This window comes from Erinaceus europaeus, chromosome 14 (genome assembly GCF_950295315.1).
Source record: "Erinaceus europaeus chromosome 14, mEriEur2.1, whole genome shotgun sequence".
Classification (NCBI taxonomy): Eukaryota; Metazoa; Chordata; class Mammalia; order Eulipotyphla; family Erinaceidae; genus Erinaceus; species Erinaceus europaeus.
Window position 1 is genome coordinate 44,623,780 of NC_080175.1, and position 24,969 is coordinate 44,648,748.

The 24,969-nt window shown below is 43.2% G+C and overlaps 1 protein-coding gene across 10 annotated transcripts in view; it reads left to right on the plus strand.

Moving 5' to 3' along the window:
* The window catches only part of CCDC57 (coiled-coil domain containing 57), a 101,454-nt gene that overhangs the window by 40,528 nt on the left and 35,957 nt on the right, over window positions 1-24,969 (plus strand). For 7 of the 10 annotated variants that reach the window (XM_060171706.1, XM_060171707.1, XM_060171710.1 and 4 more), the window contains one exon: window positions 19,226-19,332. In XM_060171706.1, the coding sequence (XP_060027689.1) occupies window positions 19,226-19,332 (107 nt within the window). Of the gene's footprint in view, window positions 1-157; window positions 740-11,283; window positions 11,798-19,225; window positions 19,333-19,598; window positions 19,687-24,969 lie in introns of those variants that run through there. The other 3 variants (XR_009544717.1, XM_060171712.1, XM_060171714.1) reach the window with 3 other exon arrangements.

Here is a 24,969-nt window from a genome sequence, read left to right on the forward strand (position 1 = left end):
AAGCCCACTGTCAGGAAAAGCAAGCAGCCCTGAGCCCAAACCCAACGCAGGCCTGAGGACCATCAGCAGAACTGTGGGTGACCACAGCAGCCAGTCTTAGCCCCAGCAGCAGACCCCCCCCCCCAGCCCCAACCCACAAGGCCCTGCCTTTCTGCAGGGCTCCCCAGCCTTCTGTAACTCTCCTGCCCAAGCCTTCCCTGCCTGGAGCTTGGAGTCACCCCAGCAGGTGATCCTCCAGCAGTGTCAACACAAAAGGACATCAGAAGCTCAGGAACAGACCTTGGGCCCCTCTGTGCCCCTGCGGGGCAGGAGTGTTGCACAGAAAGGGCAGCAAAATGCATTGACTACAGAGAATTCCCCGGGTGCCCCTAGCCAGTCAGCACCCAGAGAAACAAATAGCACCGAAGGGACAGAAGATCTGCCACATCCACACTGTGCAGAGTTTTTGCAGCCGGACTAACTGCTGAACTTCTGTGGCTCAAGTAGGTGTACTTAGGGTGTACGGGGACCAACGCTTAAAAAGCAGCAAGCTCAGTGTGGCAGGAAGTAGGTGGACGTTATCTATGAAAATCCGGATACAGATCGGAAGAGAAGAAGTCAAACTCTCCCTATTTGCAGATGACATGATAGTATATACACAAAAACCTAAGGAATCCAGCAAGAAGCTTTTGGAAATCATCAGGCAATACAGTAAGGTGTCAGGCTACAAAATTAACATTCAAAAGTCAGTGGTATTTCTCTATGCAAACACTAAGCTAGAAGAAATTGAAATCCAGAAATCAATTCCTTTTACTGTAGCAACAAAAACAATAAAATATCTAGGAGTAAACCTAACCAAAGAAGTGAAAGGCTTGTTTACTGAAATTATGAGTCACTACTCAAGGAAATTGAAAAAGACACAAAGAAGTGGAAAGATATTCCATGTTCATGGGTTGGTAGAATTAACATCATCAAAATGAATATACTACCCAGAACCATCTACAAATTTAATGCTATCCCCATCAAGATCCCAAGCACATTTTTTAGGAGAACAGAACAAATGCTACAGATGTTTATCTGGAACCAGAAAAGACCTAGAATTGCCAAAACAATCTTGAGAAAAAAGAACAGAACCGGAGGCATCAAACTCCCAGATCTCAAACTGTATTACAGGGCCATTGTCATCAAAACTGCTTGATACTGGAACATGAATAGACACACTGATCAGTGGAATAGAATTGAGAGCCCAGAAGTGAGCCCCCACACCTATGGATATCTAATCTTTGACAAAGGTGCCCAGACTATTAAATGGGGAAAGCAGAGTCTCTTCAACAAATGGTGTTGGAAACAATGGGTTGAAACATGCAGAAGAATGAAACTGAACCACTGTATTTCACCAAATACAAAAATAAATTCCAAGTGGATCAAGGACTTGGATGTTAGACCAGAAACTATCAGATACTTAGAGGAAAATATTGGCAGAACTGTTTTCTGCATAAATTTTAAAGACATCTTCAATGAAACGAATCCAATTACAAAGAAGACTAAGGCAAGTATAAACCTATGGGACTACATCAAATTAAAAAGCTTCTTCACAGCAAAAGAAACCACTACCCAAACCAAGAGACCCCTCACAGAATAGGAGAAGATCTTTACATGCCATACATCAGACAAAAGTTTTTTTTTTAAATATTTATTTTATTTATTTATTCCCTTTTGTTGCCCTTGCTGTTTTATTGTTGTAGTTATTATTGTTGTTGTCATTGTTGGATAGGACAGAGAGAAATGGAGGAGGGGAAGACAGAGAGGAGGAGAGAAAGATAGACACCTGCAGACCTGCTTCACCACCTGTGAAGCGACTCCCCTGCAGGTGGGGAGCTGGGGTTCGAACTGGGATCCTTATGCTGGTCCTTGTGCTTTGCGCCACCTGCGCTTAACCCGCTGCGCTACAGCCCGACTCCCCAGACAAAAGTTTAATAACCAAAATATATAAAGAGCTTGCCAAACTCAACAACAAGACAACAAATAACCCCATCCAAAAATGGGGGGAGGACATGGACAGAATATTCACCACAGAAGAGATCCAAAAGGCCGAGAAACACATGAAAAAATGCTCCAAGTCTCTGATTGTCAGAGAAATGCAAATAAAGACAACAATGAGATACCACTTCACTCCTGTGAGAATGTCATACATCAGAAAAGATAACAGCAGCAAATGCTGGAGAGGGTGTGGGTCAAAGACAGAACTTGATAGGGAATGGGGAGATAGGAAGGAAGGGTGGGGGGTTCGGAGGATAGCGCAGCGGGTTAAGTACACATGGTGCGAAACCTGCAGGGGGATCACTTCATAAGTGGTGAAGCAGGTCTACAGGTGTCTTTCTCTCCCCCTCTCTGTCTTCCCCTCCTTTCTCCATTTCTCTTGGTCCTGTCCAACAACAACGACATCAATAACAACAACAATAATAAATACAACAACAATAAAACGACAAGGACAGCAAAAGGGAAAAAAATAGCCTCCAGGAGCAGTGGACTGAGCCTCAATAATAAATAAAGATTTATTGGAGGCAAAAAAAAAAAAAAAGAAAAAAAAAAGAAAAGAAAAGAAAAAAAGGAAGGAAGGGTGGGAGAGAGGGAGAGATAGCATAATGGTTATGCAAAGAGACTCTCAAGCCTGAGGCTCCAAGGTCTTAGGTTTAGTCCCCCTGCACCACCATAAACCAGAGCTGAACCAGAGCTCTGATAAAATAAAATAAAATAATTAAATTAAAATTAAATTAAATTAAAAGTTTATAGAAAGGAAGAAAGAGACACCTGTAGCCTACTTCAATGCTTGTGAAGTTTTCCCCTGCAGGCGAGAACTGGGTATTTATTTGAACCCACGTCCTTGCACATTGTAACACTTGCACTCTACCTTGTGCTCCCCTGCCTGGCCACTCACCTTATTACTGTTCCGACTCCTAGAATGTTACAGAGTTGGAATTAGTGTGGAGCCTTCACTAACTATTTTTTAATGTTTTTTGTTTTGTTTTGTCTTGTTTTCTGATTATAAAGAGGCTGTTTGCACCCTGTAAGAATGAAATGTGTGCAGAGAGCACAGACATGGGGGTGTGGAGTGCTGGCTGGGATCTCTTTCTGCTGTGCTTCTGAAAACTCTGTCTGGGGTGCTGACCCTTCACCTGTCAAACAGGCTGCAGGTTCCCCCCAGGCTGTTGTTGTCTCAGTCTGTATGTGGTGTCATTCCCTGAGACACATTTTATGACTTGTTTATTTTAACATGGGGCCAAGGGAATGAACTTTAAGCCTTCACCCCCACACCCCCCCACACACACTTTCTTTTTTCTTTCTTTCTTTCTCTCTTTTTTTTTTATTTAGAAAGAGAGGAGAGGCTTCACAGCACTGCTCCACCATCCATGGAATTCCCCCCACCCCAGTGCTGCCCACGATGGTCCCATGAGGTGCCAGGGCTCAAACCCCAGCTAAACTTGAAGTGTGGGAAGGCATGCACTTTATCGGGTCAGCTATCTCATACCCACCAGAGATTTTTAAAATTTATCATTTTATTGAGGAGTCAATAGTTTATAGCATAGTTGTTGACACATGGGTAAAATTTCTATCTCCCCGTGATAGGTGTCTACAGAACACTCTCACCCCCAGCTTTGGTCTTTTTTCACCTTCATGCACCAGGACCCCAAAGCCCACCCCTATCCCTTTCCCTGCCCTCCTTCCTTCCCTAGAGGCCTGTGCTTTGTGCAACACAACAAACTCAATCCAAGTCTTATTTTGTGTTTCCCCTTTGCTTTTATTTCTCAACTTCTATTCATGAATGAGGTCAGTCAGATTCATCCTTCTCTTTCTGGCTGATCTCACTCAACATGGTTCCTTCAAAGTCCATCCAAGATGAGGTGAAGATGACTTCATCATTCTTAACAGCTGAATAATATTCCGTTGTATATATACCACGACTTTCTCAGCCAATTCTTAACAGCTGAATAATATTCCGTTGTATATATACCACAACTTTCTCAGCCACTCATCTGTTGTTGGACTACTGGGTTGTTTCCAGCTTGGGGCTATTACAAATTGTGCTGCTATAAGTAGAGGTGTTCAGAAATCTCTTTGGGGGAGTCAGGAGGTAGCACAGTGGGTTAAGCGCAAGGACCAGTATAACAATCCCGGTTCGAGCCCCCAGCTCCCCACCTGCAGGGGAGTCGCTTCACAGGCATTGAAGCAGGTCTGCAGGTGTCTATCTTTCTCTCTCCCTCTCTGTCTTCCCCTCCTCTCTCCATTTCTCTCTGTCCTATCTAACAATGACGACATCAGTAGCAACAACAATAATAACTACAGCAACAATAAAAAACAAGGGCAACAAATGGGAAAATAAATATTTAAAAAAAATTAAAAAAAAGAAATCTCTTTGGATGGGTGTATTTGTTCCCTTAGAATATATGCAGGAGAGTCTCTTTGCGTAACTATTATGCTGTCTACCCTTGTGAGATGTTTTATTTTTAAAAATATTTATTTATCAATGAGAGAGAGTATGAGAACCAGAGTATATTGGGGATCAAACTCAGGACCTCATGCTTGAAAATCCAATGCTTTATCCACTGCTCTACCTCCCAGGCTGCCCCCCCAATTTTTTTTTTTTTTTTGCCTCCAGGGTTATTGCCGGGGCTCGGTGCCTGCACCGCTAATCCACTGTTCCTGGAGGCCATTTTTTCTCTTTTGTTACCCTGGTTGTTTTACCATTGTGATTATTATCATCATTGTTATTGATGTTATGGATGGGAAGAGAGAAATGGAGAGAGCAGGGGAAGACAGGGAGGGGGAGAGAAAGATAGACACCTGCAGACCTGCTTCACCGCCTGTGAAGCGACTCCCCTGCAGGTGGGGAGCCGGGGGCTTGAACCAGGTCCTTCCGCTGGTCCTTGCACTTCGCGCCACTTGCACTTAACCTACTGCGCTACCACCCGACCCCCGTTTTTTTGTTTTTTTTTAACTAGGGAACTACTCAGCTCTGGTTCATGGTGGTGTGGGGGACTGAACCTGGGACTTTGGAGCCTCAGGTAGGAGAGTCTCTTTGGATAACCATTATGCTATCTATCCCAGCCCTTGAGATATTTTAAATGTAAGGACATCTGCGAACATATGAGATACTTGCTTGTCAGAGTGTGTGTTCACACTCCGACATACACCATGTACACTCACACCAGACCAGTTGGCCACTTCCAGGTAGCCCTCTAGCAGGTTTTTTGCAGAGGAAACCTCACTGGCTAACTCCACTGCCCCTGACCAGACAGAGATCTCTGTCCCCAAGAGTCTGGAGAACATGGAATGTTCGAGCAGCCTCCAGAGGAGGCCAAGATGCCTGTATGGCCACTACTGCCCCCCACCTCCATCACCACCACCAACGTGTGGCATTCAATAATAGCTGTTAGAGAAAGCCTTTCGTCAACCTTTTTGGTTAAAAAGCATTTCATAGTTTAAATTTTTGTTTAAAGATGTTTATTAGCATGACCGAAAAGCAGAGAGAGAGAGAACCAGAGCATCACTCTGGCACATGGGATGATGGAGATCAAACTCAGGGCCTCTAAGTTCAGTGCCCCACTCAGTACATCACCTCCTGGGCCAAAATATTTTATAGTTTTAATTCAGTTGTGTGTAGGGACAGGGTGAGAGTGAGTTTCTGCTGCTTCCCAGAGAAATGTCCCGGTGACTGTTACTGAAGGCTGGATCCTCTGGGTTGACAAGAAACCCAAATCTCACCTCCAGTCACTGCTGTTCTGTGGTTTATTGTATTGCTCTTCTCCCAGTCTAGTTAAAAAAAAAAGAAAAGAAAAGGAAAGAGAAGAAAACCCAGAGAAGTAGGTAGCATAATGGTTATACAAAGAGACTCTCCTACCTGAGGCTCCAAGGTCCAAAGTTCAATCCTCCCCACCAGTACTGCCATGAACTAGAGTTGAGCTATGCTCTAGTTAAAAAAAAGAAGGCAGGAAGGAAGGAAGAAGAAAGTAAAAGTAAACACTGTTTCTGTGCTGCTTTGTTGTGTAGTTGCCACATTCAAGGTGGGAACTGTCTGCCTGAGTCCTGCTCCAGCGGTGTCCTTGTGAGGGATAGTGTCTGTGATTAGTGTCTGGATTCTTGCCATCAGTGGGCTCAGGCTTCTGCTTTGCTCCAGCTACTTAGGAGAGGATTTCAAACTCCCCTCCCCTCCTTTTAAAAATGTGTTCAAATTCTACTATTGCATTTCTTCTGCTGAGCATATCCACGTCAGCTTCCTGACAGTCCCTCTGTGTGTCTACATGCCCTTCAGCTTCATCTGCCAGGAGCCCTAGCTTCTGTGTGGATGACTCCCATTGTTGGCATCTGTGCCCGTCCCTCCTTAGAGTTCACTGTCTGTCACTCAGAGCAGGAAGGCCTGAGAAGCCAGGCTCATCGTGGGTCACAGGTGGGGCAGGGGCTGTCCTCCCTGACACTTGTGTCTAACAAGTATTCTTTTATTCATTATTTATTGGATAGAGACAGAGAAATTGAGAGGGAAGGAAGAGACAGAGAGAGAGAGAGAGAGAAAGACAGAGACACCTGCAGAAATGCTTCACCAAATTATGAAGCTTTCCCCCTACAGATGGGGATGGGGAATGAACCCCAGTCCTCCTGCATGGTAACATGGGTGCTCAACCAAGTGCACCACTGCCTGGCCCCTTTAACTGCTTCTGCTTCTGCTTCTGCTTCTGCTTCTGCTTCTGCTTCTCCCTCTCCCTCTCCCTCTCCCTTTCCCTCTCCCTCTCCCTCTCCCCCTCCCCCTCCCCTCCTCCTCCTCCTCCTTCTTCTTTTTCTTCTCCTTCTCCTTCTTTTTCTTCTCCTCCTCCTCTTCCTCTTCCTCCTCCTCCTTTTAATTGTATAGAGAAAGAGAGAAATTGAGAGGGGAGGGGAAAATAGAGAGGGACAGAGACAGAGAGACACCTGAAGCCCTGCTTCGCCACTTGTGAAGTTTTCCTCCAGCAGGTGGGGACCAGGGTCTTGAACCCAGGTCCTTGCACACTGTAAATGCTTAACCAGGTGCCCAGGTGCGCCCCTCCTGCCCCTCCTGCCTCTCTCTCTTTTTTTTTTTTTTTACTGAGAGAAAGATGCAGAGACAGTGGAGGTGGGTGGGGGAAGGGGGAGAGACCAGATCACTGCTCAGCTCTAGCTGATGATGGTGCTGGGGATTGAACTATGGACCTCAAGCATGAAAGTCTTTTGCAGAACCACCATGCTGTCTCTCCAGCCCAACAAGGCTTCTTTAGCCAGGAGTCGGGCAGTAGTGCAGTGGGTGGTGCAAAGCGCAGGGACCGGTGTAAGGATCCCAGTTTGAACCCCCAGCTCCCCACCTACATGGGAGTCACTTCACAGGCAGTGAAGCAGGCCTGCAGGTGTCTATCTTTCTCTCCCCTTCTCTGTCTTCCCCTCCTCTCTCCATTTCTCTCTGTCCTAACAACAACGACATCAGTAACAACAGTAATAACTACAACAACAAACAACAAGGACAACAAAAAGGAATAAATAAATAAATATTTTTAAAAAATAATTTCTGTTTAAAGAAAAAAATAAGGTGATTCTCAGAAAGAGGTAATAGTTCTCAGAACACTGAGAAGATGAGCTAGCCCACTAGTTTTCTGAGCAGTTCTTAGGAAAAGTCACAAGAGCACAGATTTCCAGGGGAAGGACCTGGGTTGCAAGTGGAGGCAAGATTGGGGGGGTGGCTGCCTGTCGGGCACAGCCAGGAGAGGTAGCCAGCTGCCCCATCTGCTTCCCAGGAAGCACAGTTTTCTTTCCTATGGTATCTCACCTTTGGTGAAAAAGCATCTTAGGGGCAGATATTCTTTTTTATTTTATTATTTTTTGTTAAATGTATCTTTTATCTGTTTATTGGATAAGAGACAGCTGCAGCACTACTTCACTGCTTTTGAAGCTTTTAACCTTCAGGGAGTGGGGCTTGAACCCTGGCCCTTGTGTTTTGTAACATATGCTCTCAACCAGGTACACCACTGTGTGGCCCCAGATATTTTTTTCTTAAAAGGACTTAGTTACTTATATGTTAATGAGATAGAGAGGGAGAGAAAACCAGAGTATCACTCTGGCACTTGCAGCACCAGGAATCAAAGTCAGGCCCTCATGCTTTTGCAAACCCAATGCTTTATCTCCTGCACCACCTCCCAGGTCACTGGAGGCAGATATTCTTGATCATGAAACAAGGCTTGTTTTCTTCCAAGTTGTAGCAAGAGTGCCCATTTGGCCTTGTGGAGCTTTCTACAGGGTTCCAGAGAAGAAGATGAATAAATGATGGTGAAGCAGTGCTGCAGGTGTCTTTCTCTGTCTCTCTCCCTATAAACCCCTTCCCTCTCAATTTCTGGCCATTTCTATCAAATAAAGATAATTAAAAAATATATTAGCACATCAGCTAAGCAAACCAATTTTTTTAAAAATGGGGGAGGAGGCAAAAGATTTGAACAAACACTTCTGCGAAGGAGACACACAGATGGCCCTCAGACATAAGAAAAAATACTGGTGTCACTTATTACTTGAGAAAAGCATATTAAAATCAAAACAAGATACCACCTCACACCAAAGAGAATGGCCTACATCATGCAGATTGGAGGGGCTAGCAAAAGAGCTTGCTTGGATTATGCATTGCTTTGCCATGTATGTGAACCAGGTTTGAGCCCAGCCCCCTTCCTTCAGTGCTGTGACCTCTTTCTTTTTCTCTCTGTCTCTTGAGAAAAAGGGAGGGAGGAACAGAGGGAGGGGGACCTCCCTGACAAGTGCACACATTATCGTGAGTCCCTGTGGAGAGCTGCAATGTCTCCTCTCCCTCATCTCTCTCTCCCTCTATCTAAAAGAAAGAAAATGTCTTCCAGCAATAGTGGAGTCATGCAGGCACTAAGCCATAGTGATAACCCTGGTGACAAAAATAAAAATGGGAATACCATACAACCCAGCTATACCACTCCAAGGCATATATGAAAGAAAAATAAAAGACGGTAGTGTGGTGGGTTAAGCGCATGTGGCGTGAAGCACAAGGATAGGCCGGCATAAGGATACTGGTTCAAGACCCCAGCTCCCCACCTGCAGGGGAGTTGCTTCACAGGCAGTGCAGCAGGTCTGAAGGTGTCTGTCTTTCAACCTCTCTGTCTTCCCCTCCTCTCTCCATTTCTCTCTGTCCTATCTAACAAAAACAACATCAAAAACAATAACAACAACAACAACAAAACAAGGGCAACAAAAGGAATAAATAAATAAATTAAAAAAAAAATTTTTTAAAAGACTAATTCGAAGGGACATATGTACCGCTGTGTTCATAGCTACACTATTCACAGTAGCCAAAGATCGGAAATAGCCTAAATGCCCAAAAACTGGATAAAGAAGTTTTGGGACATCTCAGCTGCTTTTTGGACTCTCATTATGAACATGCATTGGCTTTCCCTTTTAAAATTAAATACTGGGAGACTTCTGGAGGTGGGGCTATGGAGCAGCAGCAGCTGTGTTTCTCTCCTCTCCTTTCCTGGATCAACTAGGAATACCAAAGGAGACCACCTGGGACCACAACAAGACAGGACTAGAATGACTTCAGGAACCCACCAAATCACCGGTGAGTGCAAACATGTGTGGCTCATGGACAGAGATGAGCCTAGGGAGAGATTAAATGGCTGGTAATAGTCCGGCAGTTTACCAGTTGAGACACTGCCTCCAGTCTGTTTCAGCAACAAAAGGACAGCTGAAGGGAGGAGAGGACTCCCCTAAGACTCATCAAATACAACTGTGAGTCTCCATTGCTACTGCCCTCAGAAGCTGGGGGGTGGGGGGGGGGGAGGAGGCCCTGTGCTGATACCAGCCGACAGAGAACTAACAAGGAAACTCAGGAGAAGATCTATACCTCGGAGGCCTAGTGGTGGGGCTGTGAGAGTCTCTTTGCATAACCACTGGATTACCTCTGCCCCACTCTGCTTTATGTCTTGGTCAGGAGTCAATGATTAAGCTAAGAAGCCTGCTTATAATTTAAAAGCCCTCAGGCTCCCATAGCCTACAGGGAAGAAAAAGAACAAAAGAGGCTTTTAAGTCAGTGAGTAAAATACTATTGAAACAACTGTCAATTTCCACAACTGTGAACCCTTTAACTTATCTAGACACAAGTCAATCCAGGCAAGAGTGATCAGTAATTTGAAAAGTACTGAGAGAGGGGCCTCATAACATAAAACTATATTTAATGTTTAAACCAACAAGAAGAAATATTAGAGAAATGAACCAGGTCAAGAGTCCAACTAAAAGCCCCCCAAAGGGTGAAGCACAAAATAATGAGGTCAACATCCAAACACTAGTTAAGGAAATAATCACAGGAGTGAGTAAAGAGTTTGAAAGAATTGTCATCAGAAATGTAGAAACCACAAATAAGACTCTGGAAGAAAACACTAATTATCTCAAGGTCATTAGAGAGCTGAAAGCTGAAATAGCTGAGCTAAGAACACAACTAGCTGAACAAGCTAAAACAGTATCAGAACAAGGTAACAAAATAGATGAACTCCAGAAAACAGTAGAGGGGAGAGAGAATAGAATCAATGAGGCTGAAGAGAGAATTAGCAAGATTGAGGACGAATTAGAGACAAAAAGAAGAGATCTCAAAAAGAGATTAAGAGATATGAAACAACAACGGAGACCTATGGGATGACTTCAAAAGAAAAAATATATGCCTTATTCGCTTACCAGAGGAAGAAAGAGAGGGAGGGGAAAGAAAGCATTCTTCAGAACGTAATAGCTGAGAACTTCTCTAGTCTAGACAACATCAAAGACATAAAAGTTCAAGAATCCCAGAGGGTCCCAAACAGAATTAACCCAGACTTAAAGATACCAAGACACATTATATTTAGAATGGAAAGGAATAACGATAAAGAAAGGATCCTGAAGGCTGAAAGAGAAAAACAAAGAGTCATCTACAGAGGAAAACCCATAAGATTAGCAGCAGACTTCTCCACACAAACACTACAGGCCAGAAGAGAATGGCAAGATATCTATCGAGTTCTCAATGAGAAAGGCTTTCAACCAAGACTACTGTATCCTAGGGACCGGGTGGTGGTGCACCTGGTTGAGTGCATGTATTACAGTGTGCAGGGACCCAGGTTCAAGCCCCTGGTCCCCACCTGCAGGAGGAAAGCTTTGTGAGTGGTGAAGTAGTGCTCCAGGTGTCTCTCTGTCTCTCTCCCTCTCTATCACCCTCTTGATTTCTGGCTGTCTGTACACAATAAATAAAGATCATAAAAAAAATTTTTAAAAAAGACTACTGTATCTGGCAAGACTGTCATTCAGACTAGAAGAAGGCGTAAAAATCTTCTCAGACAAGCAACAGTTGAAAGAATCAACAATCACCAAGCCTGCCCTGAAAGACGTTCTGAAAAGTCTCCTATAAATATGCCGTATATGAACACTCTAAAAATCTACAAGAAGGGCGTTAAAATATCTTCACTCTTTGATATCAATAAATGTCAACGGCCTGAATTCACCTATTAAAAGGCACAGAGTAGGAAGATGGATCAGAAAACACAACCCAACAATATGCTGTCTACAGGAAACCCACCTAACTCAACAAGACAAACACAGACTCAAAGTCAAGGATGGAAAACCATCAAACAAGCCAATGGCCCACAAAAAAGGGCAGGAACAGCTATTCTCATATCTGAAATAATAGACTTTAAATAAAATTTAAAAAGATAGGGATGGACACTACTTAATGCTCAGTGGATCAGTGAATCAAGAGGACTTAACAATTATTAACATCTATGCACCCAATGAGAAGCCATCTCAATACATCAAACTTCTACTGAAAGAGCTACAGCAATATATTAACAGCAACACAGTCATAGTAGGGGACTTCAACACCCCACTCTCTCAACTTGACAGATCATCCAGGAAGAAAATCAATAAAGACATGAGGGAGCTAAATGAGGAGATTGATAAACTAGAACTATTGGACATTTTCAGAGTCATTCATCCCAAGAAACTGGAATACACATTTTACTCAAGTCCACACGGGTCATTCTCAAGGATAGACCATATGTTAGGCCACAAAGACAGCATCAGCCAATTCAAGAGCACTGAAATCATCCCAAGCATCTTCTCAGACCACAGTGGAATTAAACTAACACTTAACAATCAAAATAGTCCCAAAATGTGGAAGCTCTACAGTACACTACTTAACAACTACTGGGTCAAGAGGAAATAAAGGAAGAAATCGAAATATTTTGAGAGTTCAATGAAAATGAAGAAACAAGCTATCAAAATATTTGGGACACAGCTAAGGCAGTCCTGAGAGGGAAGTTCATAGCCATACAGGCACACATTAGGAAACAAGAAAAAGCACAAATAAAAAGCCTGATTGCACATCTTAAAAGACCTAGAACAACAACAACAAAGGAACCCTAAAGCAACCAGAAGGTCAGAATTAACTAAAGTTAGGGCTGAAATAAATAATATTGAAAATAAGAAAACCATACAAAAGATCAATGAAAGTAAATGTTGGTTCTTCAAAAAAGTGAACAAAATTGACAAACTTTTAGCCAGGGTCACAAAACAAAAAAGGGAGAAGATCCAAATAAATTGGATCATAAATGAAAGAGACACAACAGACACCACAGAAATTCAGCATATCGTGCGAGCCTTCTATGAACAAATATATGCCACCAAGCTAGAGAACCTGGAAGAAATGGATGATTTCCTAGATACCTTTGAACTTCCAAAATTAAGTAAAGAGGAGCTAGATAACATGAACAAGCCCATCACAGCTAATGAAATTGAAATAGTTATCAAAAACCTTCCCCAACTGAAATGGAATTGGTGTATCGCACCAAAGTAAAAGATGCTGGGGTGGGTGGGTGGGGAGAATACAGGTCCATGAAGGATGATAAATGACATAGTGGGGGTTGTATTGTTAAATGGGAAACTCGGGAATGTTATGAATGTACAAACTATTGTATTTACTGTTGAATGTAAAACATTAATTCCCCAATAAAGAAATAAATTAATAAAAAAGAAAAAAGAGAAAACACAAGTAGAACCTGAAATGGAGTTGGCGTATCGCACCAAAGTAAAAGACTCTGGGGTAGGTGGGTGGGGAGAATACAGGTCCATGAAGGATGATAAATGACATAGTGGGGGTTGTATTGTTAAATGGGAAACTGGGGAATGTTATGCATGTACAAACTATTGTATTTACTGTTGAATGTAAAACATTAATTCCCCAGTAAAGAAATAAATCTAAAAAAAAAACAAAAAGCCTTCCCCAAAATAAAAGTCCTGGACCAGATGGTTTTACAAATGAATTCTACAAAACCTTTAAAGAAGAACTAATACCTCTACTTTTAAAATTCTTCCAGAAGACTGAAGACACTGGAATACTCCCTTCCAGATTCTATGAAGCCAACATCACTTTGATACCAAAAGCAGACAGGGTCACAACCAAAAAAGAAAACTACAGACCAGTATCTCTGATGAACATAGATGCGAAAATATTGAACAAAATTCTAGTCAACTGGATACAGCAGAATATTAAAAAGATTGTTCATCATGACCAAGTGGGTTTTATCCCAGGTATGCAAGGTTGGTTTAATATACCTAAATCAATCAACGTGATCCACCACATCAACAAAAGCAAGACCAAAAACCACATGGTCATATCAATAGATGCAGAGAAAGCCTTTAACAAAATACAACATCCCTTTATGAGCAAAACACTACAAGAAATGGGAACAGATGGAAAATTCCTGAAGATAGTGGAGTCTATATATAGCCAACATCATACTCAATGGTGAAAAACTGGAAGCATTTCCCCTCAGATCAGGTACTAGACAGGGATGCCCACTATCACCATTACTATTCAACATAGTGTTGGAAGTTCTTGCCATAGCAATCAGGCAGGAGCAAGGAATTAAAGGCATACAGATTGGAAGAGAAGAAGTCAAACTTTCCTTATTTGCAGATGACATGATATAGTATACATAGAAAATCCTAAGGAATCCAGCAAGAAGCTTTTGGAAATCATTAGGCAATACAGTAAGGTGTCAGGCTATAAAATTGACATTCAAAAGTCAGTGGCATTCCTCTATGCAAACACCAAGTTAGAAGAAGTTGAAATCCAGAAATCAATTCCTTTTACTGTAGCAATAAAAACAATAAAATATCTAGGAATAAACCTAACCAAAGAAGTGAAAGACTTGTATACTGAAAATTATGAATCACTTCTCAAGGAAACTGAAAAAGACACAAAGAAGTGGAAAGATATTCCATGTTCATGGGTTGGAAGAATTAACATCATCAAAATGATATACTGCTGAGAGCCATCTACAAATTTAATGCTATCCCCATCAAGATCCCAAGCACATTTTTTAGGAGAATAGAACAAATGCTACAGATGTTTGTCTGGAACCAGGAAAGACCTAGAATTGCCAAAACAATCTTGAGAAAAAAGAACAGAACTGGAGGCATCACACTCCCAGATCTCAAATTGTATTAGAGGGCTGCTGTCATCAAAACTTCTTGGTACTGGAACATGAATAGACACACTGACCAGTGGAATAGAATTGAGAGCCCAGAAGTAAGCCCCCACACCTATGGACATCTAATCTTTGACAAAGGTGCCCAGACTATTAAATGGGGAAAGCAGAGTCTCTTCAACAAATGGTGTTGGAAAAAATGGGTTGAAACATGCTGAAGAGGGAGTTCAGCGGTAGCGCAGCGGGTTAAGCACATGTGGCACAAAGCGCAAGGATCAGCGTAAAGATCCCGGTTGGAGCCCTGGCTCCCCACCTACAGGGGAGTCGTTTCACAGGCGGTGAAGCAGGTCTGAAGGTGTCTCTCTTTCTCTCGCCCTCTCTGTCTTCCCCTCCTCTCTCCATTTCTCTCTGTCCTATGCAACAATGACGACAACAATAATAACTACAACAATGAAAAAACAAGGGCAACAAAAAGGAATAAATAAATAAATAAATATTTTAAAAAAACATGCAGAAGAATGAAACTGAACCACTGTATTTCACCAAATACAAAAGTAAATTCCAAGTGGATCAAGGACTTGGATATTAGACCAGAAACTATCAGATACTTAGAGGAAAATGTTGGCAGAACTCTTTTCTGCATAAATTGTAAAAGCATCTTCAATGAAACAAATCCAATTACAAAGAAGAGTAAGACAAGCATAAACCTATGGGATAACAACAAATTAAAAAGCTTCTGCACAGCAAAAGAAACCACCACCCAAACCACGAGACCCCTCACAGAATGGGAGAAGGTCTTTACATGCCATACATCAAACAAGAGGCTAATAACCAGAATAAATAAAGAGCTTGCTAAACTCAACAACAATTAAACAAATAGCCCCATCCAAAAATAGGGAGAGGACATGGACAGAATATTCACCATAGAAGAGGTCCAAAAGGCCGAGAAACACATGAAAAAATGCTCCAAGTCTTTGATTGTCAGAGAAATACAAATAAAGACAACAATGAGATACCACTTCCCTCCTGTGAGAATGTCATACTCAGAAAAGGTAACAGCAGCAAATGCTGGAGAGGTTGTGGGGACAAAGGAACCCTCCTGCACTGCTAATGGGAATGTAAATTAGTCTAGCCTCTGTGGAGAGCAGTTTGGAGAACTCTCAGAAGGCTAGAAATGGACCTACCTATGATCCTGCAATTCCTCTCCTGGGGATATATCCTAAGGAACCCAACGCACCCATCCAAAAAGATCTGTGTACACATATGTTCTTGGCAGCACAATTTGTAATAGCCAAAACCTGGAAGCAGCCCAGGTGTCCAACAACAGATGAGTGGCTGAGCAAGTTGTAGTGTATATTTACAGTGGAATACTACTCAGCTATTAAAAAGGATGACTTCACCATTTTCAGCCAATCTCGGATGGAGCTTGAAGAAATCATGTTAAGTGAAGTAAGCCAGAAACATAAGGATGAATATGGGGTGATGGGGTGATCTCATTCACAGGCAGAAATTGAAAAACAAGATCAGAAGAGAAAACACAAGTAGAACTTGAACTGGAATTGGCATATTGCACCAAAGTAAAAGACTCTGGGGTGGGTGGTGGGGGGAGAATAGAGGTCCAAGAAGGATGACAGAGGTCCTAGTGGGGGTTGTATTATTATATGGAAACTGAGAAATGTTATGCATGTAGAAACTATTATATTTACTGTTTAATGTAAAACATTAATTCCCCAGTAAAGAAATTAAAAAAGTCTGTTCCACACTGATAAATGTGAGTGGATGCACTACCACCATCCTGCACCACAGAGTCCTCTGTTGCCACAGCATGTGCCCCCCCCATCTCTACCACTATCATCACAGAGTCTAAGAGCCAGTTTGGAGATACATATTCAGTGGAACACTACTCTGCAATCAGAGGAGACTATCATATGGGACAAAACAGTTGGAACTTGGGGTGACTGTGTTAAGTGAAGTAAGTAAAGAGGTGAAGGACAACTGCTGGACAGTCTCCTTCATGCATGGAAGACAGAGGACTAAAGCAAAAGAACTTGCAAGAATAATAACCAAGCTGGCTCACAGACTTCATGAGTGCTGAAGCCAGGCAGTAGGTGTCTTTCTGTCTCCCCTCCCTTCTCAACTTCTCTATGTCTCTATCAGATAAATAGATATTAAAGAATAAAATTTCTTCAAAAAGAGAGAGAAATCTGTTTTCAAAGAAGACTGCAAACTTTTAATCCAACTTCTACACATGGATGCATGAATACAATCTTCACAGAGTGAAAACTCTCAGAATATAACCTAAAATAATCCTGAGCCCAGACCATTAGCCAGAAGCCCACAAGAGTGGAGCCATGAGGCCCCTGGACACTTCCTGGAAGATTCTGGGGCCCAGTGAATGGAGCCAGGTAGCAATCTCACAGGAACCTCATAGCAGGAATCATGGCCACCCCTATGCCCTGCAGTCTGATAACTCAAACATAGCATCCAGGGGCTCTTGTGAAGAGAGGCCCATGCACATCTAGAAAAGCCCCCCATGCAGCCACAACTCCTGAGGTAACTGACAGACTGAAGTCCTGATTGGCAGGCCTGGCAGGCACCCTGGGATTTCACCCTTCTGAGAAAACGCCTCGGTGCCAACATGTCAGATCAACCTCGAATTTCTCATTTGTATTCCTTGTCTACCAAAAGGGTTTTTTGTTTGTTTGTTTGTTTGTTTTCCTGCACACATGCTCCATTCCAGGAGTGTCCCTTTGGTCTTATCTCCTGGTCCCTGACCCCACTGAGGGTGTCAACACATGAGGACCAAACTGGAGGCTCCTGCCATTTTTCTAGATCTCTGCCTTCCAGCCCTGTCTGGGGCCCATCCACCCCGGATCCACACATGCACATGCACACACATGTTCAGTCTGCCTGTGACAACACCTCTCTTTTGTGTAAAGACAAGTCCTTGTGATTTTCCAGAGGCCCGCTAGGGAACCTCAAAAATAGTTTCAGGTGAAAAAGATATCCTGAGGGGCTGGGTGGTGGTGCACACCTGGTTGAGAGCACGTTACAATGAGCAAGGACCCAGGTTCAATCCCCTGGTCCCCACCTACAGGGGGAAAACTTCACAAGTGGTGAAGCAGGGCTGCAGGTGTCTCTCTGTCTCTCTCCCTCTCTATCACCCCCTTCTCTCTCAATTTCTACCTGTCTATCCAATAAATAAATAAAGATAATTTAAAAAAAAAAGGTTTAAAAAAACTTTAAAAAAATATATATCCTGATGGTTTTACCTTGTGGTCTGTGGATAAGGCATCGGATTCTCAAACATGAGGTCTTGGGTTCAGTCCCTAGCAGCACATGTGCCAGAGTGATGCTCTGATTCTCTCCCTCCCCACATTACTAAGTAAAGCTTTAAAAAAAAAATGGGCAGGAGTGGTCCAGGAGGTGGTGCAGTGATAAAGCTTTGGACTCTCAAGCATGAGGTCCTGAGTTCAATCCCAGGCAGCACATGTACCAGAGTGATGTCTGGTTCTTTCTCTCTCCTCCTGTCTTTCTCATAAATAAATAAAATTAAAAAAAAAAATGGGCAGGTAGGAGTCGGGCAGTAGCACAGTGGGTTAAAGCGCAGGTGGCACAAAGCGCAAGGACCAGATTAAGGATCCCGGTTCGAGTACCTGGCTCCCCACCTGCAGGGGAGTTGCTTCACAAGCGGTGAAGCAGGTCTACAGGTGTCTATCTTTCTCTCCCCCTCTCTGTCTTCCCCTCCTCTCTCCATTTCTCTCTGTCCTATCCAACAACAACAACATCAATAATAACTACAACGATAAAAAACAAGGGCAACAAAAAGGAATAAATAAATAAATATAAAAAAATGGGCAGGAGACAATGGCTATGCTAAAGACTCTCATGCCTGAGGCTCCAAGGTCCCAGATTCCCCAACATCATCATCAGCCAGAGCTGAGCAGAGCTCTGGTCACTGTCTCTCTCTGTTTCTATAAAGTAATTTTTTAATATATATAAATTTCATGTGCCTTTATACCAAGGATTCATCTTTGAGAAGGAAAACAATCAGAATTCAGGTATTGTAAACTAAGGGAGGCTGAGCAATGCTCTGGTAATAAATAAATAAATAAATAAATAAATAAAATTAAAATAAATTAATTAAAAAATAAAATAAAATAAATAAACTAAGGGAAATAAACTCCCATGCTGTGGGCTCCTCTGTCCTGTTAGTGCTTGGGAAATGCTGGGGTCCAACCTCAGCACCATCTGGCCTGTGTGGCATCCACACCTACATTGTGCCCATCACCACTGGAACAAATGCCTTGAAAGAGCTCCTGTTTGAGTTTCCAGGGTGGTCTGTTGGGATCCCGGCCCAATAAACACGGTGTTGGTGTCCTCAGTTGGCTTCTGTTTGACCAGATGGGCTCCTATTCTAAGAAGTGCTGTTTCCACAGCAGTCATGCTTGGTTTCTTATCCACCCAAAGCAGGCTTCCCAAGACCTAGGGAAGAGCAGGCCTGGTGGTGTCTGCTGCCATGTTTGCACAAGGGGGAGGCCATGTCTTCAGGGGTTGCAGGGGGCGAGGGGAGGCCTGTGTGCCTGGAGCACTACTCTGGACTCATAGCTGTCCCCAAGGATCTCATATACCAGAGGGCTGTGGCTTCAAAGGGGCTGTTCTGTGGAGTGTTTGCACTCAGCAGAGAGGCCCTGAAGCAGTATGACTATGAGCCTGCCTCTTCTCATTTCCAGGAAAGCCTTGCCTTCCTCTGCATGCAGCCCCTGAGGCCCAGCAACCTTCCCCTGAGGCCCCTCCCCACAGTGGCTCACCTCAGGGACTGCCCCAGGCTACCACTCAGGTAAGGCAAATGCCATTGCTTTACTCCTCCCTTGTGGGTTACACACTTTATCACAGAGACTTCAGAATATAGTAAACACTTTTCTGTGTTAAGATCTAATTATTTATGAGAGAGTGGGGAGGAAGAGGGGCCTATGTGATGCCAAAGATTGAACTCAGGCCCCCATGTCAGGGAGTCCAACACCTTAGCCATTAGTGCCACCTCCCAGGCTGCAGAAACACTTTAAAACATTTTTTTTGAAATCTTTATTTATTTTTTTTGTATAGAAACATCCAGAAATCAAGAGTGGGGGCAAGATAGAGACAGAGACACCTGCAGTTCTACTTCACCACTTGCAAAGCTTTCGCCCTGCAGGTGGGGGACCAGAAGCTTGAACCTAGGTCCTTGTGTATTGTAATGTACATTCAACTAGGTGCACTCCACCCAACTCCCAGTAAACATAGTTTTAAAGCTTTGTAACCTTCAGCACTCAAGCCTGTCTTCTGCTATTTTTTTTAAATGAATTTATTTTTCAAGATTTCTTATGAGCGAGAATGAGAAATGAAAGACACCCAGCACACCACTTAGCTCTGGTAGACGGCAATGCCAGGGATCAGACCTGGGGCCTCCGGGGCCTTAGGCGTGCACACTCTGTGCTCTGACACTGAGCTAACTCCCCACCCTTCCTGCTGCCCTTTAATCACAAACTTTACTGAGCATACAGTTTATTTTTTTAATATTTTATTTTTATTCTTGGATAGAGACAGAGAAATCAAGAGGGAAGGGGAAAATAGAGAAGAGAGACAGAGACTTCTGCAGTCCAGCTTCACCACTCCTAAAGGGTTCCTCCTGCTGGTGGGGACAAGGAGCTTGAACCTGGGTCATTGCACTTAAGCACACAGTTTCGTTCACCTGGTTATCGTTTTTCAAATCCTTATCAATATGATGAACTTTTTGAATGCCTCTTCTGGGTTAAGAGACAGGTTGCCCGGTGGTGTGCACTCCTTCTTATGCCTAAGGCCCTGGGTTCAAGCCCCAGCACCACTTGGGAGCATTGAGGTGCTCCATGGATGACACAGCAGTGGGGTCTCTCCTCCTTATCTCTCTCTCTCTCTCTCTCTCCCCTTCATTCTTCTCAATGAAAAAAAGGGGGAAAAAGGAAAAGTGCTTTGTTAGGCTTTGTATATGCTCAAGGCCCAGAGTTGCATTTTAAAAATGCATTTTCTGGGGTGAGGTGGTGTTTCACCTGGTACAGGTTATGATGCATGAGGTCTTGGCTTCAAGCCCCGGCCCCTACATGCAGGAAGGGAAGCTTCATGAGTGGTGGAGCAGTGCTGCAGGTGTCTCTCCTCTCTGCTTTTCTTTGTCTCTTATCCTTTGTTAAAAAGAAAGGAAAAAAGGGGGGGATAGCTGCCAGGAAAGGTGGAACATTGCAGGCACCAAGCCCCACTGATAACCCTGGTGGATAAATATATATATTCTTATTTTTTAAATATTTATTTATTTTCCCTTTTGTTGCCCTTGTTGTTTTATTGTTGTGGTTATTGTTGTCGTCGTTGTTAGATAGGACAGAGAGAAATGGAGAGAGGAAGACAGAGAGGGGGAGAGAAGAATAGATACCTACAGACCTGCTTCACCGCCTGTGAAGCGACTTCCCTGCAGGTGGAGAGCCAGGGGCTAGACCTGGGATCCTTACTCTGGTCCTTGCGCTTTGCGCCACATGCACTTAACCTGCTGCACTACCGCCCGGCTCCCAAATATATACATATTCTAAAACTTTCTTATATCCTCAGGGGTATTAAAGTTTTTGTTATATTGACCAGCTGTATTCCTTCTTTCATGAGTTATCTATACACATTCTTTGCTAATTTTTCTATACTTATATACTCATAAGTTTGTAATAGTTCTTTATATATTAAAGAAATTTCAGGGAGTTGGGCAGTAGCACCGTGGGTTAAGCGCAGGTGGTGCAAAACGCAAGGACCAGCGGGAAATCTCAGTTCAAGCCCCCAGCTCCCCACCTGCAGGGGAGTCACTTCACAAGCGGTGAAATAGGTCTGCGGGTGTCTCTCTTTCTCTCCCCCTGTCTGTCTTCCCCTCCTCCCTCCATTTCTCTCTGTCCTATCCAACAAAGACAACATCAATAACAATAATAATAACTACGACACTAAAACAACAAGGGCAACAAAAAGGAATAAACAAATAAAAAAAAGAAGAAGAAAAGAAATTTCATGATCCAGGAGGTGGTACAGTGTATAAAGCATGAAACTCTCAAGCATGAGGCCCTGAGTTCAATCTCTGGCAGCACATGTACCAGAGGGATGCCTTTTTCTCATTCTCTCTCCCCTCTCCTGTCCTTCTAATAAATAAATCCGATTTTAAAAAGAAATTTCTCCCTTTTTAAAATGTTTTATCTTTATTTATTGGATAGAGACAGTCAGAAATTGAGAGGGAAGGGGGTGATAACGAGGGAGAGAGACAGAGAGACACCTGCAGCTCTGCTTCACCACTTGTGAAGCTTTCCCATGCAGGTGGGGACCAGGGGCTCGAACCTGGGTCCTTGTGCACTCAACCAGGTGTGCCACCACCCGGCCCTCAGAAATTTCTTTTTCTGTTATAAATCTTTCTTGGTTTTTTCATTTACCTTTTAATTTTTTCAAGTACAGACAACTCTTTTTTTTTCCTTTTTTTTTTTTTTTTTAATAATAAACATGATCTGCTCTTCTGGTGGATTTATTCATTGGCTGCAGGGCTTGCTTGCATTCTGCATTTAGGTAAATGGTCACACATTCCTTCCAGATGTACTGTCTCACTAGTTGTCATAGTACCTTAAGGTTATTGTCCTTTTTCTGACTGATTTTGAACTGACACTTTTATCATGTACTAAAATCTATACTCTTAGGTCTTTTGTTTGTTTTCCCCAGCTCTGGTTTATTGAACCTGGGACCTCAGAGCCTCAGGCATGAGAGGTATTGGCATAGCCATTATACTGTCTCCCCAGCCCTCTTGCTTATGTTTATAACTTTTTTTTTCAAATAGCTTCATATTTATGCAAAATTTCAAGAATAGCCCCGGATCTCATAGACCCTGCCCATCGTTCACTTTTAGCGACATTTGCTTTTTCCAAGCTTTCTCTTTCCTCTTTCTGGCCCCCACCCCCATGCTGAGGAGACAAAGTCAGCTGTCCACACTGAACCCCTTTGTCTGGTTGTCTGAAAACCAGGGCCCCTGACACAGAGCCCCAATCAATTATGAGAATCTAGACACAGCACAGACAGGGTCCTGGGAGGAAGCCTGCCCTCCCTTGGACCCTGTGACCCCTCAGCCACCTTCTCTGTCCCTGTGGCCCGGATGTGGGCAGCCTCTGCCTCTTGCACCCTTGACCTTGAAGTAGCCCCGGGGTGGCTTCAAGCTGCACTGCCTGGCTCTGACCCTCAGAAACTTCTTGAATCTTCTCTCATTTCTTTATTGGGTCAGAGTTTCTATGCATTCCTTTATAGTATAAATGTTTTAGACTTGAAGAAGATACTGAAGCTAATGAAAGGGATGGCTCTGTGCACAGTTCCCCAACACAGTGTGACAACCATGGCCCCATGGCCCCTGCCAGGGAGATGGGAAACCTACCTAGTCATAGCCACTGTGCCGCTCACCCTGGCCTATTTAGTGCACCTCCATGTGCTTCTGGGACTGGCAACCTTTCTCTACAGACAGCCCTGTCAGCCCAGGTCGGCAATGTTGACACGGGCCTGTGGGAACTTGTCACCTCTGAGGCTGGCTGCCCAGGCAGCTCTGGGCCCACATGTACCATAAGGATGTACCACACAGGGCTCCAAGGAGGGAGGTGTTTTCCTTGCTATAGAAGTCATCCTTGGGGTTCCTTTCTTTCTTTCTCTTTTTTATTTTTTTGCTTATTTATTTATTTTTTAAAGTTTTGTGGGGTTGTATTGTTTTGTTTTTTTTTTATTGGGGAATTAATGTTTTACATTCAACAGTAAGTGCAATAGTTTGTACATGCATAACATTCCCCAGTTTCCCATATAACAATACAACCACCACTAGGTCCTCTGAATCCTTCTTGGACCTGTATTCTCCCCGCCCACGCACCCACTCCAGAGTCTTTTACTTTGGTGCAATACGCCAATTCCATTTCAGGTTCTACTTGTGTTTTCTCTTCTGATCTTGTTTTCAACTTCTGCCTGAGAGTGAGATCATCCCATATTCATCCTTCTGTTTCTGACTTATTTCACTTAACATGATTTTTTCTAGGTCCATCCAAGGTCGGCTGCAAATGGTGAAGTCACCATTTTTTACAGCTGAGTAGTATTCCATTGTGTATATATACCACAACTTGCTCAGCCACTCATCTGTTGTTGGACACCTGGGTTGCTTCCAGGTTTTGGCTATTACAAATTGTGCTGCCAAGAACATATGTGTACACAGATCTTTTTGGATGGATATGTTGGGTTCCTTAGGATATATCCCCAGGAGAGGAATTGCAGGATCATAGGGTAGGTCCATTTCTAGCCTTCTGAGAGTTCTCCAGACTGTTCTCCACAGAGGTTGGACCAATTTACATTCCCACCAGCAGTGCAGGAGGGTTCCTTTGACCCCACACCCTGTCCAGCATTTGCTGCTGTTACCTTTTCTGATGTATGACATTCTCACAGGAGGGAAGTAGTATCTCATTGTTGTCTTTATTTGCATTTCTCTGACAATCAAAGACTTGGAGCATTTTTTCATGTGTTTCTTGGCCTTTTGGATCTCTTCTGTGGTGACTATTCTGTCCATATCCTTCCCCCATTTTTGGATGGGGTTATTTGTTGTCTTGTTGTTGAGTTTGGCAAGCTCTTTATATATGTTGGTTATTAAACTCTTGTCTGATGTATGGCATGTAAAGATCTTCTCCCATTCTGTGAGGGGTCTCTTGGTTTGGGTAGTGGTTTCTTTTGCTGTGAAGAAGCTTTTTAATTTGATGTAGTCCCATATGTTTATACTTGCCTTAGTCTTCTTTGTAATTGGATTTGTTTCATTGAAGATGTCTTTAAAATTTATGCAGAAAACAGTTCTGCCAATATTTTCCTCTAAGTATCTGATAGTTTCTGGTCTAATATCCAAGTCCTTGATCCACTTGGAATTTGCTTTTGTATTTGGTGAAATACAGTGGTTCAGTTTCATTCTTCTGCATGTTTCAACCCATTGTTTCCAACACCATTTGTTGAAAAGACTTTGCTTTTCCCATTTAATAGTCTGAGCCCCTTTGTCAAAGATTAGATGTCCATAGGTGTGGGGGCTTATTTTTTTGTTTATTAATGAGAGACAGAAGAACAAGAAAAACAGATATCACCGTGTATATGCAATGCCAGAGATCAAACTTAGAACTTCATGCTTGAGAGTTCAGTGCCTTATCCACTGCACCACTTCCCACACCACTGGGTTTCTTTTTTAACAACTGAAAAGATGAAATTCTTAGCTTCTGGGCCATACAAAATTGGGTGGTGAGCAGGAGTCAGCCTGCTGTCATGGATTCTCAAACTCCATGGAGGTGGGTTTGCATATTTACTTTATTTTTCTCCCCTCTCCTCTCCTCTCCTCTCCTCTCCTCTCCTCTCCTCTCCTCTCCTCTCCTCTCCTCTCCTCCCCTCCCCTCCCCTTTCCCCT